We start from the raw sequence: 17,259 nt of genomic DNA on the forward strand, positions 1-17,259 counted from the left end.
GTGCTAACATCAAAACTAAAACTCAGAGTGCAATTTTTTTTTTAAGATACCGCAGAGTTCACCCATTATTTATCTTTCCCCTTCCCCACCCCCTGCCCCACCAGCTTGAGTCTTGTCCCGTGAAACACAGGAACTATTTGATACAGCAGCAAATGCAAATTAAAGCTGAGCTGCAGTGACTGATGCGGCAGCTCTATGAAATTTGGAAAACTTGAATGGGGATTTTGTTGTGAGGGTTGGGGAATGCCGCTTTTTCAAATACAGACTGATCCTGCATTATGTCGATTGTGGTGGTGTGCAGCGTTTTACTTAGCAAGGCTTACAGGTGAAAAAGTCCTGGTTTTCAAATAGTTAAGTTTCGTTTCATCTTTCTGATAGCCTAGATCGAAAAATCCATTAGTGCAGTTACCCAATGGGAAAAGGGGTCTCTGGGAGGGGGGAAAAATATCGAAGTTGGCTAACAAATAGTAGCCTGCCTTTCAGAGTAAGAAATGGCTCATTACTTAACCAGGCATGAAGTTTGACAGCATTAGGTATTTGCTTAACTCCAGTAGCAAAGGAAATAAGCTTCCACAAATAACCAGGAATAATATTTACAGTGTTTTGTCTTTTCTTATATTTAAAAAAAATCATTTTCCAGGTCATTTGGTATCCTAATGTGGGAAGTAATGACATTGGGCCAGCAGCCTTATCCAGCTCGTACCAACCTTGAAGTATTGCACTTTGTTAGAACAGGAGGGAGGCTGGAACAACCAAACAGTTGTCCAGATAATGTGTGAGTATCATTACACTAAAAACATGTTTTTTAAAAAATCAGAATTTTCTTTTTCAAAAACAGGTTCCTGAAACATATTCAGAAAGTAAAAGTAATGGCAATAAATATATGGTGAATTCTGAGTATGGAGTTTTTCTACAACTTTCAAAGTATGTGCTTGTCAGAAGCTGGGTTGATAATTATCAAGAGTCCTCTTCTAATTCTCTTGATCCTTTAAGTTAATTTGTGTAGTCTGAATTACAAACATAAAAGTGAGATATAGATATAGCAGTGACCTGTAAGTGAGTGCCTTGCTGTTTTATAACCAAAGTTACAACATACAAAGCCAAAAAAACAAACTGACTGGGGCTTCAGATATCTTTGGGACAATAATGGTTATAATGTCCTCCTTCCTTGTGTGCTACAACCATCTAGTTTCTGTTTGACTTACAGCTGAACCCATCTGAATGAATTTTTGAGACCGCCGATGGTGCTTTTCATATTCAGGTGACCTCCTATGCACTTTAAATGTTTAAGTGTAATTAGATGAGCATTGTCTTTGCAGGTCCTTCTTAGTCCAAATTACAGTGCCTATCATAAACTTTAACAGAAGGAACATTCATAGCACTAGTAGTTCCTTTTGATGAACCATAGTGACAAAATAACAAAATCCCAAAAAAATCTTAAGACCATCATCTTTAAGCCCCTACATAGTTAGTTTAGATTATCTCTCAGCCTTGAAATTGCAGGGTTGAGAGAGGGCTCACAGTCCCCTTACACATCCGCGCACGCACGTGCACCATCTGTGCACACCAATGAGGCATGTATGGGGACATTCCCAGACTACCCCCGGAAATTCTAAGAGCAGGTATAGGCTCTGGTATGATCCGAGAGGGTTTTTATTATTTTATTCCGAAGGCACACAGGCTCCACTAGGAGCAAAAAACTTCTTCAGAGCTTTTTCTTCAGTCTGGGAGGTTTGGAGGCAAGTTGCACTGCACGCAGAGCAACTGTTGGGCCACTCCTCCTTCTGCCAGGCATATGGGGGCAGGTGCAGCTGAAGCAGCCTTGCAGATGGATTGTGCCAGTTCCAACCTGAGGATGCTGCTGAGATTTGGGACAGGGTCTCTGGGTTTGGGCGAGGGCTCAGATTGAGGAGGGTTCTGTTCCACCACACTGGATCCCGATGTTTTCAGGGACTGAGTGTAATGAGTTCTTTATGTTGCCTGATGCATAAATGAGATGCATGGAGTCCAGTTGGTTGAAGATCTGTAACAGATTTATTACAGCTAACTATTATATACAGTACAGAGCAAACTATTTACAGAACCTTCCTCTAGGTGTTAAAGTTGCAGTGTGACTCTGGCTTGTAGTCACATGACGACATCCTGGTACTTAACTTTATTAGCATGCTAAGATCTTAAAGGAACATCACTCTTAAAGGTAATCATACAACCCTGAGTACTTGGTGCTAGAATTGTGTACACTTTGCATGTTGCCCAGCAGAGGGCATTAAAACTGTTTGAATGAAGTGGGGGGGCTTTTAAAAAAAAATCCTGTTATTTCCAGTTGAGCTGCCTTCTAGCTCTCGAACATATTCGTAGTTTGGGGTGCTTCTCAATTTTAAATGGCATAACTTTAAAAAGAATCTCATTTTTTCTCACTGTGACTACATCAGAGGCTGTAAAATGTACTATATGCTCAGAAGAAAATTAACATCTGGTGTATTAATTTCCCTGCTTCAAACTTCACCATTACTGGAGTTTCTAGAACCAGCAGCCTCTGCAATCTTGATTGCATTAATTTCTAGCTTTACGCTGGCAAAGCTGCAGAGAGCTGTTTTATAGTAAGCAACGAAGAAATCACTTTTGTCTCACTAATACAGCATTGTCTGTCAAGATATTCGAGAACCACTGGTCTGAAGTTAGCAATCATATGCCTTTCTAGCTGGAAGAAAGTGTCATGTGATGATAAAATAGGGAAACGTGTGTGAGGTTGGAGGCTTTTACACTTCAGTGATATTGATTATCGAAGAAATTGGACAATGCTTATTTTGTCTGTGATGTTTTGACATTCAGTAGCCATCCTATTGAAATTAATCATACTCAAAAAGTACTCATTTATGCTGATGTGAACACAAGATAGTTTATTAAGTTTCCCACAATGCACATGAAATGAGTCCCATTTTAATTGTGTGCTACAAGGTCAACTACCTGAAATATTTTTAATACACCAAGAACACAGATGCATGCTCCAGAGAGTCTCTGAGATTCGATATCGTACCAGCTAGATTATCACAGGCCTTTGAACTTTAGAGTCTGTGAAGTGGGTGAAATAGTGTAGAGAGCTACAGTTTTGGACTGAAGGCCTCAGAAATGTCTGTAACTGGAAAGGTTTGTAAGTATTTGCATTTCTACATTAAATGGTTTTTCTGGCATCATTTCTAAAGTCATCATGTAGCCGTGAATTACAAAATAAGGCTATGCTTAAACATTAGTACACGGAGAAGTGAAAATAGATTAATCTCCATCTTACATTTTTCATTTCCTCAGCTCCATTTGCAGCATGAATGGGAACAAGTTATACAGTTACATGTGCATTTTTGAGAAGCTCATACAATCGTAGTGCATGCTGCTATTATTCATTCTTTAGTAATTCCATTGCAGTTAAGTCATTACAAGCAATCAGAGTAAGCCCAGAGTGTAATTCCATATTTGGAAATGTCATGTGAGATGTCTAGTGCCACATTAAAATAAAATAAAGACCAAATTGTCTGGCTGTAGCTGGATTTAATAACTGGCACAGTGCCAGAGCTTTGTTGGGAACATGGGAAGGTCCTGCTTGTTATAGTTTCCAATAATGTTAGCCAGCAGGTGCATTCTTCTCTTTTCCTTGAACACGATTCCCCCAAAAATCAAGTCCTGGTGAGATTTTTCTTTGACAGTTTACACAGAGAAGTTATATTGGTTTGTTAAATAACTGGTGACTTAATGTTGGAACTATGGGAGTGATTTAAAACTACATAATAGCCAATCAGTCATGTTGATCAGTTTATGCATCACTCGTTATTTCCTGTGGGTGTGTGTAGCTTGAACTTAAGATGTTGGGGAATGGAACGTCTATGATTTTGGGCACCCAGTGTCCGTGTCCCTGCGAGTCGATCTCTAACATAGCAAGACTTCACCTTCTTCTGGCAGGGTAGGGATCCTGAAGAACCAAGACAGCATGGAGTGGGCTTCGCCATCAGAAACTCCTTGCTCAGCAAAATAGAGCCTCCCTCCAATGGCTCGGAATGCATACTGTCCATCTGACTGCTCACCGCCTCTGGTCCAGTACACCTACTCAGCATCTATGGTCCAACACTCTGCTCCCCACCTGAAGCTAAAGACCAGTTCTACGAGGAACTCCATAATATCATTAGTAGAATCCCCAACACCGAACACCTGTTCCTGCTGGGGGACTTTAATGCCAGGGTTGGGGCCGACCATGACTCATGGCCCTCCTGCCTTGGGCGCTATGGTGTTGGAAGGATGAATGAGAATGGACAGAGACTGCTTGAGTTGTGTACCTATCATAACCTCTGCATCACCAACTTGTTCTTTCACACTAAACCCTGTCACCAGGTTTCATGGAGGCACCCTCTGGTGTGCAGCAAGGTTAGACTCAAACCAAAGAAGCTGCATCACTCCAAGCAGAAGGGCCACCCACGCATCAACACGAGCAGAATTTTTTATCCACAGCTGTTATAAAAATTTCTAAATTCACTTGTAAAAGCCCTTCAAAACACTCCCACTGGGGATGCTAATAACAAGTGGGCCCACATCAGTGACACCATCTATGAGTCAGCTTTGACCACCTATGGCAAACGTGTGAAGAGAAATGTGGACTGGTTTCAATCTCATTTTGAAGAGATGGAACCTGTCATAGCCGCTAAGCACATTGCACTGCTGAACTGCAAGAAAGACCCAGCGAGTTAACATCCGTAGCACTTAAAGCAGCCAGAAGCACTGCACAAAGAACAGCCAGGCGCTGCGCAAATGACTACTGGCAACACCTATGCAGTCATATTCAGCTGGCCTCAGACACTGGAAACATCAGAGGAATGTATGATGGCATGAAGAGAGCTTTTGGGCCAACCATCAAGAAGATCGCCCCCCTCAAATCTAAATCAGGGGACATAATCACTGACCAACGCAAGCAAATGGACCGCTGGGTGGAGCACTACCTAGAACTGTACTCCAAGCAGAATGTTGTCACTGAGACTGCCCTCAATGCCACCCAGCCTCTACCAGTCATGGATGAGCTGGACGTACAGCCAATAAAATCGGAACTCAGTGATGCCATTGATTCTCTCGCCAGCGGAAAAGCCTCTGGGAAGGACGGCATTACCCCTGAAATAATCAAGAGTGCCAAGCCTGCTATACTCTCAGCACTCCATGAATTGCTGTGCCTGCGCTGGGACGAGGGAGCAGTACCTCAGGACATGCGCGATGCCAATATCATCACCCTCTATAAAAACAAAGGTGACTGCAACAACTACCGTGGAATCTCCGTGCTCAGCATAGTGGGGAAAGTCTTTGCTCGAGTCGCTTTAAACAGGCTCCAGAAGCTGGCCGAGCGCATCTACCCTGAGGCACAGTGTGGCTTTCGTGCAGAGAGATCGACCATTGACATGCTGTTCTCCCTTCGTCAGATACAGGAGAAATGCCGTGAACAACAGATGCCCCTCTACATTGCTTTCATTGATCTCACCAAAGCCTTTGACCTCGTCAGCAGACGTGGTCTCTTCAGACTACTAGAAAAGATCGGATGTCCACCAAAGCTACTAAGTATCATCACCTCATTCCATGACAATATGAAAGGCACAATTCAGCATAGCGGCACCTCATCAGACCCCTTTCCTATCCTGAGTGGCGTGAAACAGGGCTGTGTTCTCGCACCCACACTGTTTGGGATTTACTTCTCCCTGCTGCTCTCACATGCATTCAAGTCTTCAAAAGAAGGAATTTTCCTCCACACAAGATCAGGGGGCAGGTTGTTCCACCTTGCCCGTCTAAGAACGAAGACCAAAGTACGGAAAGTCCTCATCAGGGATCTCCTCTTTGCTGATGATGCTGCATTAACATCTCACACTGAAGAGTGACTGCAGAGTCTCATCGACAGGTTTGTGGCTGCCTGCAACGAATTTGGCCTAACCATCAGCCTCCAGAAAACGAGCATCATGGGACAGGACGTCAGAAATGCTCCATCCATCAATATCGGCGACCTCACTCTGGAAGTGGTTCAAGAGTTCACCTACCTAGGCTCATGTATCACCAGTAACCTGTCTCTCGATGCAGAAATCAACGAGCGCATGGGAAAGGCTTCCACTGCTATGTCCAGACTGGCCAAGAGAGTGTGGGAAAATGGCGCACTGACACAGAACACAAAAGTCCGAGTGTATCAAGCCTGTGTCCTCAGTACCTTGCTCTACGGCAGCGAGGCCTGGACAACGTATGTCAGCCAAGAGCGACGTCTCAATTCATTCCATCTTTGCTGCCTCCGTAGAATCCTTGGCATCAGGTGGCAGGACCTTATCTCCAACGCAGAAGTCCTCGAGGCGGCCAACATCCCCAGCTTAGACACACTACTGAGTCAGCGGCGCTTGAGATGGCTTGGCCATGTGAGCCGCATGGAAGATGGCAGGATCCCCAAAGACACATTGCACAGCGAGCTCGCCACTGATATCAGACCCACTGGCCGTCCATGTCTCCGCTTTAAAGACATCTGCAAACGCGACATGAAGTCCTGTTACATTGATCACAAGTCGTGGGAGTCAGTTGCCAGCGATCGCCAGAGCTGGCGGGCAACCATAAAGGCGGAGCTAAAGTGTGGCGAGTCGAAGAGACTTAGCAGTTTGGAGGAAAAAAGACAGAAGCGCAAGGGGAGAGCCAACTGTGTAACAGCCCCAACAAACAATTTTTTCTGCAGCACCTGTGGAAGAGTCTGTCACTCTAATATTGGCCTTTATAGCCACTCCAGGCGCTGCTCCACAAACCACTGACCACCTCCAGGCACTTACCCATATTGTCTCGAGACAAGGAGGCCAAAGAAGAAGAAGAAGAAGTGTCCGTGTCGTGCAGTCCCAGGTTAGATCTAGCAAAGTCAGATGTAAGGTAAAAGCTCCTTTCTACTCTGCTTCAGCTCCACTGCAATAGCATGGCATTTTTGCCCCTTCTAATACCAGTCATCCTGTAGCTGTTCTGAGTGAGATTGCCAGTTAGTGCCCTACTAGTTTTGTGCCGCAGGCTGAACTGCTCATTATCAACTGGATTGAAACTGCACCAGCTCCAGTCACATAGGATCCTTGCAGCAGAAGGAGATTTTTTTCCCCTTGTTTTCACATACTTCCCTTAGAAAATAGTGTGAAGTAGTGGAAAGATTTGTAGGCTGACGAATAGTCTGTTGGCCTTTCGCGATGTGCAATTCTTCTTCTTTCCTTGCCATAACCGTCTTTAGACCAGCTGATAAGGTGGCTCCTTCCATATTGTGAGCGGGTTCTACGGGATGCCACATGTGATAGGCGGGTGGGATCCTCACCCACGCTCTCTGGTCATGAATATCCTGCTGATGCCAACCCAGAACTTGAAAGCAGAACTTTGGTCTCTGCTCATCAGGAGTGGGGTTTGAACCCTGCACCCTCAGAGGCAGGAATGATATCGCCAAGCCAAAGGCTTATGCCGGAGGAGACTTTTATCTCTCTGGGTCAACCACTTTTACTGACCGTTTTGCATAGCTTTCTTATTGACAGAAGATGCTTTCCATCTCATCAATCTAGGCCAGATTTGTATCCAATTCCTGGAGGCCACTTGCCAGTTTCTAACTCACTGTATCAATGTTCCCCAAGGTTTAAATGCAAAACCATTTTTCAGAAACAGACAGGTTTTCTGAAGGGTTGTCATGACTTTTAGCCAAATGGCAAACTGACATGATTTGTAAAACTGTTATTGACATTGTGTATGCAACCTTTCATACTCACTTGAGCACTCTCTCTTTCCTGTCAATTAACTTTAATTTAGCCTGGTATATTTTTCAGACAGCCCTTTGTAACGGCCATCAGCCAAAAACTCAAAAACCAGTGCGAGATTTAAGATAATTGATCAACACAAAGCAGTTCAGTCCAATGCATAAACCTAGGTATTGAGTGAGCTTGGAGCTGTCAGTATTGGGGCGTGAAGAAGAAAGGTGACTGAGTACTATGGCTCCACAGCTATGGAGTTAAATTTGTTATGGCTGGTTATTAAAAGTTAGAAATTCGAATCTTTCTAACTGCTGGCTGCGACCCTGCAGGCTTTTAAAACGTGCAGTGATTCCATCTCTATTGGGATTCCCGTATTACATAGAGTCTGCAATCCAAGATGGATATAACAGGAAATTTCCAGGAATGGTATGGATTTGAAGCATCTTTGTGAACTATCCAAATAGTCAAAGTCCTGTGTAAAAATACCCAGCATTATACATTTTCCAATTGAATTTTGTTATAGTACACACACTGCTTATGTCGTGTGGGTGGCAGGAACTATAAATGAGGAAAAAAGGGAAAGAATGGAAGGGAGAAATGAGTAACTGAAGAAATAAGGAGAAACAGCAGGGAGAAAAAAAAGAGAAGCATTGAATCCAAGACTTAAAAGTGAGAAAAAATCAGCAAGAAGATGCAATGTGAGCATGAATCAGATATGGGGATAGATTTGTGAGACTCTGCTCCTAATGTGGTACTGTGGCTGTTGCCAAACAAGGCTCATTGCTGAGAGTCCATTACCCCTGCTAAATAGTTTAGTGAAATCTTAATTTTAAAATGGGAGATACAAGTGCAAAAACATGAGAGAAAAATATGGAACAGTTTCATTGCTTCTGCACTTTTTCTTAGTGTGTTTGTAATGTGTAACATGCATGAAAACTGATCAGAAAGTAGAGAGGAAAAAGATATATTTGATACAAAAATCTAATCCTGTTGAGTCTAAAGTTCTTAGTTTCTGCATATAAATAAATGTGCTTGCAAGTGCTAATAGTGGAGAAAGCACAAATGAGCTATCTGTTGGTCTTTTGTGCTGCTCTGATCATTCCTGTCTTTCCAAAAAAAATGCATGCACATTAGCAACATGAATATTTTTTAATGTTTTTGTGTTAAGACCTTATTAAGATGGGAACTATACTGAAAATGGTAAAGTACACATCAGAGGAAGTCATGCTCAAACTGTGTAGTGTGCTATTCAGCGCACATACTGAATATTGCACCCAGTTCTGAGCACTGTGACACAAGAGATATTCAAGGACTAAAGACATTTCAAAGAGCCATCAGATTGATCCTTGGTGTCAGAGAATTGAAGTATGAGGAAAGACTAGAAAAAAATGTGCTTTTCAGCTTTAAATGGAAGAGACATAAAAGACAGCATATGGTATAGAGAAGATAAACCAGGAGGGCTACTACATATTAAATTGACAATAGGACATAAGTTCAAACTAGCAAAAGGCAACTTTAGGACTGATATCAGGAGGTTTGCCAAACAAAAAAATTATCTATGCATGGAATGGATTTCTGGGTAGGCTGGTTGAACCAAAAACTCTGAAACAGTTTAAGAAACATTTGCATGCTGTATTTGGAGGACTGCATCAGCTAATGTGCTGAATGACCTTCCTCATCAATATCTATCCTGTAAATAAATTGTGCACCATTAAATTGCTGCACAGTCAAATCTGACTGAACATTCTACTGATTTTTTTAAAAGAAAAGGAAGGCATAAGAGCAGCTCATTGATGTACTCAATTTTATTTATTCATTTAGAGATACAGCACTGAAACAGGCCCTTCGGCCCACCGTGTCTGTGCCGACCAAGAACCATCCATTTATACTAACCCTACAGTAATCCCCTATTCCCTACTACCTACCTACACTAGGGGCGATTTATAATGGCCAACTTACCTATCACCTGCAAGTCTTTGGCGGTGGGAGGAAACCGGAGCACCCGGTGAAAATTCACGCAGTCACAGGGAGAACTTGCAAACTCCACACAGGCAGTACCCAGAATTGAACCCGGGTCCCTGGAGCTGTGAGGCTGCGGTGCTAACCACTGCACCACTGTGCCACCCTAAATTTGCTAGATTGTCAGAAATAAAGGTGTAGCCCATCCGCCATAGGCCACCTCCAGGGAACTGCTCTTGTATGGTTCCATTCCTACTTGTGCCAGTATATATATTTTTTCTTTTGTTCATCCTGGGGATGTGGATGTCACTGGCAAGGTCAGAATTTATTGCCCGTCCCTCGTTTCCCTGAGAAGGTGGGCTGCCACCTTCTCAGATAGATGTTGTCTTTATAGCAGTTTGATACAACTGAGTGGCTTGTCGGCCACTTCAGAGTCAACCATGATGGTGTGGGACTGCAGTCGTGAGTGTATATAGTCCACTTTGGCTAAGGCTGAGAAGCTTTCCTTCTCTAAAAGATATGAGTGAATCAGTTAGGTTTTTTTCAACAATTTGACAGCTTCATGATCACTTTGATACCAGGCTTTTTATTTCTGGTGTGTTTCAACAATACAAATTCTGAAACAACTAGGGTGGGATTTGAACTTGCTTTCTCTGGTTTAATGGCCCTGGCCTCTGACTTACCAACCTGTTTCTAGCAATGACTACCATATGATCAGCTTCAGATACCTCTAGGTTTATCCTTAGATCTTTCAGAGGCCTGGACTAATGATCTGGAAACATGAGTTCAGATCCTGCCAGAGTGACTGGGAAATTTAAATTCAGTTAATTAAATAAATTAGGACATGTATGGTGACCATGAAACTACTGGATTGTCATAAAAGTCCACATGGCTCACCAGTGTTTTTGGGAACAAAATCTGCTGTCCTTACCTGGTCTGGCCTATATAACTCCAGACCCACAACAGGGTGGTTGACTCTTAACTGTCGTCTGAAAGGGCCGAACAAGACATTCATTTCTATCAAACGGTTACGAAAACATTGAATAAGAGCAAGCTGCAGCATGTGATAGACAGAAGTGATCCCACAACCAATGAATCAGCTCAAAGCTCTGGAGTCCTATCACATCCAGTCATAAATATTGGACAATTAAACAATTAATGGGAGGGACCCAGCACATGAGTGCAAAAGACTAAGCAACCATCTTCAGCCAGAAGTGCCGAATGGATGATCTATCTCTGTCTCCTCCTGAGGCACCCAACATCTCAGACGCTAGACTTCAGCCAATTAGATTCACTCCATGTGATATCACGAAATGGCTGAGCGCACTGAATACATTAAAGGCTATGGGACCTGACAACATCCCGGAAATAGTACTGAAGATTTGTGCTCCAGAAGTAGCCACACTCCAGCCAAGCTGTTCCACTACAGCTACAACACAGGCATCTACCCAGCAATGTGGAAAATTGCTCAGATATGTCCAAAAAGCAGGACAAATCCAATTCAGCCAATTATCACCACATCAGTCTCCTCAATCATCAGCAAAGTGATGGGAGATGTCATCGATGGCAAGTGATACTTACCAATAATCTACTCACCGATGCTGAGTTTGAATTCTGCAAGGACCACTGGGCTCCAGACCTCCTTACAGCCTTGGTCCAAACACGTATAAATATGGGATTGAATTCCAGAAGTGAGGTGCGAGTGACTGCCCTTGATATCAAGGCAGCATTTGACCGAATGGGAATCGAGGGAAAATTTTCCACTGGTTGGAGTCATACCTAGCAGAACTGAAAATAGTTGTTGCTGTTGGAGACCAATCATTTCCGCACCAGGACACCACTGCAGAGTTCCTCAGGGCAGTATCCTCTGCCCAAGAATCTCAGCTGCTTCAGCGACGACCTTTGCTCCATCATAAGGTCAGGTGTGGACATGTTCACTGATGATTGCACAGTGTTCGGTTGTATTCTCAACTCGTCAGACAATGAAGCAGTCCATGCTCACTTGCAGCAAGACCTTGCCAACATTCAGGCTTGGGCTGATAAGTGGCAAATAATAGTCAAGCTACACAAGTACTAGGCAATGACCATCTCCGGCAAGAGAGTTGAGCCACCTCCTCTTGACTTTCAATGGCGTTACCATTGCTGAATTCACCAACATCCTGGGGGTCAACATTAACCAGAAGCATAACTGGACCAGCCATACACATACTATGGTTACAAGGGCAGGTCAGATATTGTAGTGAGTAGCTCACCTCCTGACTCCCCACAGCCTTTCCACCATTCACAAGGCACAAGTCAGGAGTGTGATAGAATACTTTCCATTTGCCTGGATGCATGCAGCTCCAACAACACTCAAACGTCCAGGGTAAAGCATTATTGTCACCCCATTCACCACCTTAAACATTCACTTCCTCCACCACTAGCGCACAGTGGCACCAGTGTATATTTTATACAAGATGCACTGCAGCAACTCACCAAGGCTCCTTCAACAGCACCTTCCAAACCTGTGACCTCTGCCACTTAGTAGAAAAAGGGCAGAAAATGCATGGCAACACCACCACTTGCAAGTTCTCCTCCAAGCCATGCACCATCTGACTTGGAAATATATCACTTTTTTTATTGTTGCTTAGCCAAAATCCTGGAACTCTCTCCCTAACAACACTGTGGGTGTACCGACACCACGTGGACTGCAGCGGTTCAAGAAGGTGACTCATCAGCACCAATTTCTCAAGGGCAGTTAGGGATGGGCAATAAATGCTGGCCTTGCCTGTGACTCCCCCATCCCATGAATATGATCTAAAAAAGGTCTTTGTTCATATCTTCTTCCTTTGATAGCATTATTCATCGGTGTGAGTCAATTCTTGTGTACACATACTGATGACACTCGCTTTACCTCTTACATCAACTCGGTGTTATTTGACTATCAAGATCTTGATGAACCGGAACTACTTCCAAATGAATAGACCCCTGCATTTTAGGATTAGCATTTTTGTGGAAGAGATGCGCCCAGTCTCCTCTTATGTGTCTTCTAGTTCCCGCAACTTGTTTGGTTAATCTATAACCAATATACTAAAAGTGCTTGCACCGTTCAAATTGAGTGAATTTTCTGGACCAGTTTTTCACGTAACAAAACACATTTCTAATTGCCTGGCATTGCATTAATTCAGTCCATTAGCCTTGGAACTGTTTCCTCTGCATCATTCATTCTATGTTTATGTTCGATACAGGGTATGCCATTTAGAACCGAGATGAGGAGAAATTTCTTCACTCAGAGGGTGGTGAAGCTGTGGAATTCTCTACCACAGAAGGCAGTGGAGGCCAAGTCATTAAATATATTCAAGAAGGAGATGGACATATTTCTTAATGCCAAAGGGATCAAGGGATATGGAGAGAAAGCGGGAACAGGTTACTGAATTAGACGATCAGCCATGATCTTTTTTGAATAGTGGAGAGGCCTGAAGGGCCGAATGGCCTACTCCTGCTCCTATTTTCTATGTTTCTATGAGGTGAATAGTGTAGCCAGATTTCAGAGTTGTAGCATGAGATGTCAAACTCTAGTGCCTAAAAATTGGGCGTAATTGATTTAATTTCTAGTGTAGAAATTTATTTCTACCTGCAGTGTAGTTACACTGTCATGTTTGTGTTATTGCAAAGCAGTTTCCAATTTAGAACAATATAAGTGTGACAATAGGACTAATTTAGCACATCAAACTATTCTGCTATGTAGAACTTGTTGCCAGTGGTAAAAATTATTTTTATCTATGCTGCGCTTAAAGTCGTTCTTGAGGAAAGTGAGTGCTTGAGTACATTCAATATCTTGTTAATCAGGATTTTACTCTGCTGGCAGTCAGCCCTTTTCAACTATAATTGCATACTGAACAGCTGGAGTAGCGAAGTCTGGTAGATTTACACATTAAGTGACTGTTCAGCTGCCTGTGAAGTGTTAAAGGATCATTACTGCAGCTGTGTCATAATTTGCAGCTATTTGATCATTACCCCTACCTAAATCTTTATTTCAGGAATTGTATCTTTGAAGAACACACATTTCCACAGTTTCATTCATGTTTCATGAATATCAAGAAAAAGCCTCTTCTGCTTTGTTCCCAAGGAAATTAGACACTTTGATCAGTGCTGGCTGAACTAACTGCAATAATAACCTTTTAATATTGCTGGGATTTATTGCAGGTATTGCTCAGTTTACTTATTTAAGGTTTAATATTCTCATTCAAATGAGATATTTCTCATTGCTGATCAGTGTAAGCAAGGTTTCTGCTTTGACTTAAAAATGTGACAGACTGTTAACTCATTTCTTCATCTTTCACAATGCTACCTAGCGCACTGGGAGTAAATCTGATTAACACCATCTACCCTCCTAGTTGGGCATACTTTGAAGATATGCAGAAGAGTTATTCTGGTGTCCTGGCCAAGAACATTTTATCCCTCCAACCCACATCACTAAAACAGATTAGCTCACTGCTGTTTGTGGGAGCTTGCCGTGTTCAAATTGGCTGTAGCATTTTCTACATTACAACAGTGGCTTCATTTCAAAAGTATTTCACTAGATTTGGTGAAATGTTTTAGAATATCCTGTGGTCATGAAAGGTGTAATATAAATGCCAGTACTCTTTTTTTTTTTTTAGCAAGCTGGTCAGTCCATATATGTGTACCCTTTCTAGAAAGTTCTTTCAGCCCCTTTGTACTGGTCTGGTCCTACTGTACTGTCATCATCATTGTCTCTGTTTGCATGATGTAATTTATTGGTGCCTTCTCACTTGCAACTTTAAGCCAAGAATTGGAAATTTAGGAAACAGTGGTGTAACTCATTTCAAGGAAATTCTAGGCTGGTGGTGGGGGGGCTTATACTGTAACAAGAAACAATCTTCCCTGTGCTGAAAGACAGAGGTCTAAGATGCATAACATTAGACTACCTAGATTTGGAAGGTTACATCCCCATGAAATGCAAGAAGGATCCAATTGATCTCAGTCCAGGGTGCTGCCGAAGATCCCAAGGAGACTAAATATCAGCCCCAGGATTCCAGCTCCTAATCACCATTCAGTGACCACTGCTGCAGAGGACACCTAGATGTGGCAAGAATTCAAGACCAGCTTTGAATGCCCTGCTAGTGGTCAATTAATTAGCAAAGCTGTGGAGAAAGAGCAGGACAGTGGGATTAATTGGATAGCTCTTTCAAAGAGCCATCACAGGCACGATGAGCCGAATAGCCGCCACCTGTGATATTTCATTCTGTGATAGTCCTGTTTGAAACGTGTATTCTCTTGTTAGGTTTGTGTAGACTATAGTGTATATTGTTTTTTCCTTTCTCCCCCGCCATCCTGTTAATAAAATAGATAGCATGAAAAATAGTCAGTTGCAGATGCAACACTGAATTCTTAAAATAAACCCTGCCCTCAATTCCAAAATGCCACTTATGATTAATTTGTAAAGATTCCACTGCCTGATGCTGGTTGTAATGGAGCCAATCTATTTTACTGGACAGGGGTAGGATATAGAAAATGACGACATGCCTCCCAAGTCTGCACAGTAGTTATCGCTGGTACCTGTGGCTGTGCCATGTTTTCCCAACTCTGTTGCACTTGTCCTAACTTTATGTAGTTAAGTTCTCATGTTTTCTCCAGGAATATTTATATATGAGGAGTATGAGACTGGACGTTGGAAGAAATAGGATGGAAAAGATCATAAATTGTTTGGAAAAAAAAACAAGCAAGAAGAAAGGTCAATGAGAAAAAGAAACCCAGCAATGTAGGAAAGCTGCAATTTAAAATGTAATCAGCAAAAGTTTTAGTACAAGCTGAGGGTAATTTAAGGTGGACTCGGAGTCTGCTTTAGAAAAAAGATCATATCTAAAGTGATTGGAAGGATAGGGATTCTATATTGCATGTGTTGGCAGTAATGGTGATAGGAGTGGGTGCAAGTTATTAAACTTCCTTAATTTTCCTGCCTTCTGTGCATTTGGAGAACACTCCAAAATCACAGAGAGAAGTGTAACCTTGCAGCAATACCAATTCAGCTGACAGTTGACTTCCCAACTACTTACTCCACCTCAACTTGCTAGAAAAAAGTTGGAGTAGAATTTTTTTGAAGTAAAAAGATAAGCTGACAAGCAGAATGGAGAATGTGACCTTTTTTCTTTTTCAGACTTTTTTCCTCTTCACTTAGGGGGTCTGTACCATGTACCAAACCTTAACCAATAGCACATGCACATAACTTACTTCCAGAACTCTGCCATTTTGCTGAAGGCAGTCAATGGGAGATATGGAAAGCCAGCCTTTTGTCTGCCTGTCTCTTCCCCAATTTTATTGATATTTTCCAGACAGACTATTCCTAGACTGCATCCCTCAACCTTGGGGTGGAGTGCCATGAGTACGCAGCCATTTCAATTAATAATTTGGGTGGGGGTAATGAACCTTTTGCTGAAAATGGCAGAGCAGTCCTCAGGTTCGTTAGATATGTTTTTCATTAATGGTTTAAAATACAAATTTTAAAATCCTTGTGGTTTCTGGAAACTTTTGATTGCTGTATAATGGCTGTTTGAGCTTGTTGAACATGTTTCAAGGGCACTTAAAAGATGTTTCCACTCTAATTACATTTGCGCATAAGCTAAAGATCAATTTACAATGATGGTTTATTTTTGTTTGTACCCAACTATGCTCTTTTCAGATATCTAATTGGATCCTTTCAAAGATTTCTGGAACTTTGTCTTATAAAACTCTGTTAAATGGCATTTAGTCATCATGCTGTTTAATAGTTTTGTAAGCTGTGGGAACATGCTGTAGAACGATTTTTGAAATTGTGTGGGATATTTCTCTCTGGTAAATGAGGTGTTCTTTTTAAATGGACGAGCCAGAAAAAACCCAAAACTAGTCCTACATGATGGTCATGTAGTCATGTTATTCTCATCACTCAATAATTGACATTTAGGGAATTTTTCTTTTCTTTTTGTCAATGTGGGGGATCCTGTATGGCCTGGAAAACAGGAAAGACATCTTGATACATTTCTAGGTGGGAGGGAGTTAAAATTTTGTTCAGTAACAAAAAAAAGTCTGTTAATGCCACAGATCTTTATGGAATCAAATGTACATTGCACTCTTTATTCTTGTCGACTGCCATCTGCCCTTGTTCCACTGGGATAGTATATTGATGAGCTTTCTGCTCCTGTCATTACTGCTGCTCCCTGGTTCATTGGTAAATCTATAGGACAGTACCAGCCCATGAGCCCGTTCCTTCCATGAGAGAGGGAACAGGTCATACATACTGTGACTGAGGAGCTCTGTTCAGCAGACCAGTTCCAAGCTGGTGAAACCGGGCTGTTGAAGGGAATTGTTTTCATGTGGAAGTAGAGAGCATTTGAATTTGGACATCTTAAATAAAAGCCTGATGCTTGCTATCAAAGCTACTTCTGTTAGATTTTACTTATTCTGTGCAATAGCATATACCTGTGAAATATCATAGGAAAGAAATACACACTTTTTTGTTTCAGGTTTTATTTAACAAATATTGCTGTCATCTGTTTTTTTTTAAAGAAAC

General features: G+C 42.2%; 1 protein-coding gene across 1 annotated transcript in view; it reads left to right on the forward strand.

Annotated features, from left to right (window-relative positions):
- The window catches only part of ros1 (c-ros oncogene 1, receptor tyrosine kinase), a 225,732-nt gene that overhangs the window by 133,867 nt on the left and 74,606 nt on the right, over positions 1–17,259 (forward strand). Inside the window, exon 39 of the mRNA XM_068040000.1 lies at positions 641–775. Within this exon, the coding sequence (XP_067896101.1) occupies positions 641–775 (135 nt within the window). The remainder of the gene's footprint in view (positions 1–640; positions 776–17,259) is intronic.

The sequence above is a fragment of the Heterodontus francisci genome, chromosome 10, assembly GCF_036365525.1.
Source record: "Heterodontus francisci isolate sHetFra1 chromosome 10, sHetFra1.hap1, whole genome shotgun sequence".
Classification (NCBI taxonomy): domain Eukaryota; kingdom Metazoa; phylum Chordata; class Chondrichthyes; order Heterodontiformes; family Heterodontidae; genus Heterodontus; species Heterodontus francisci.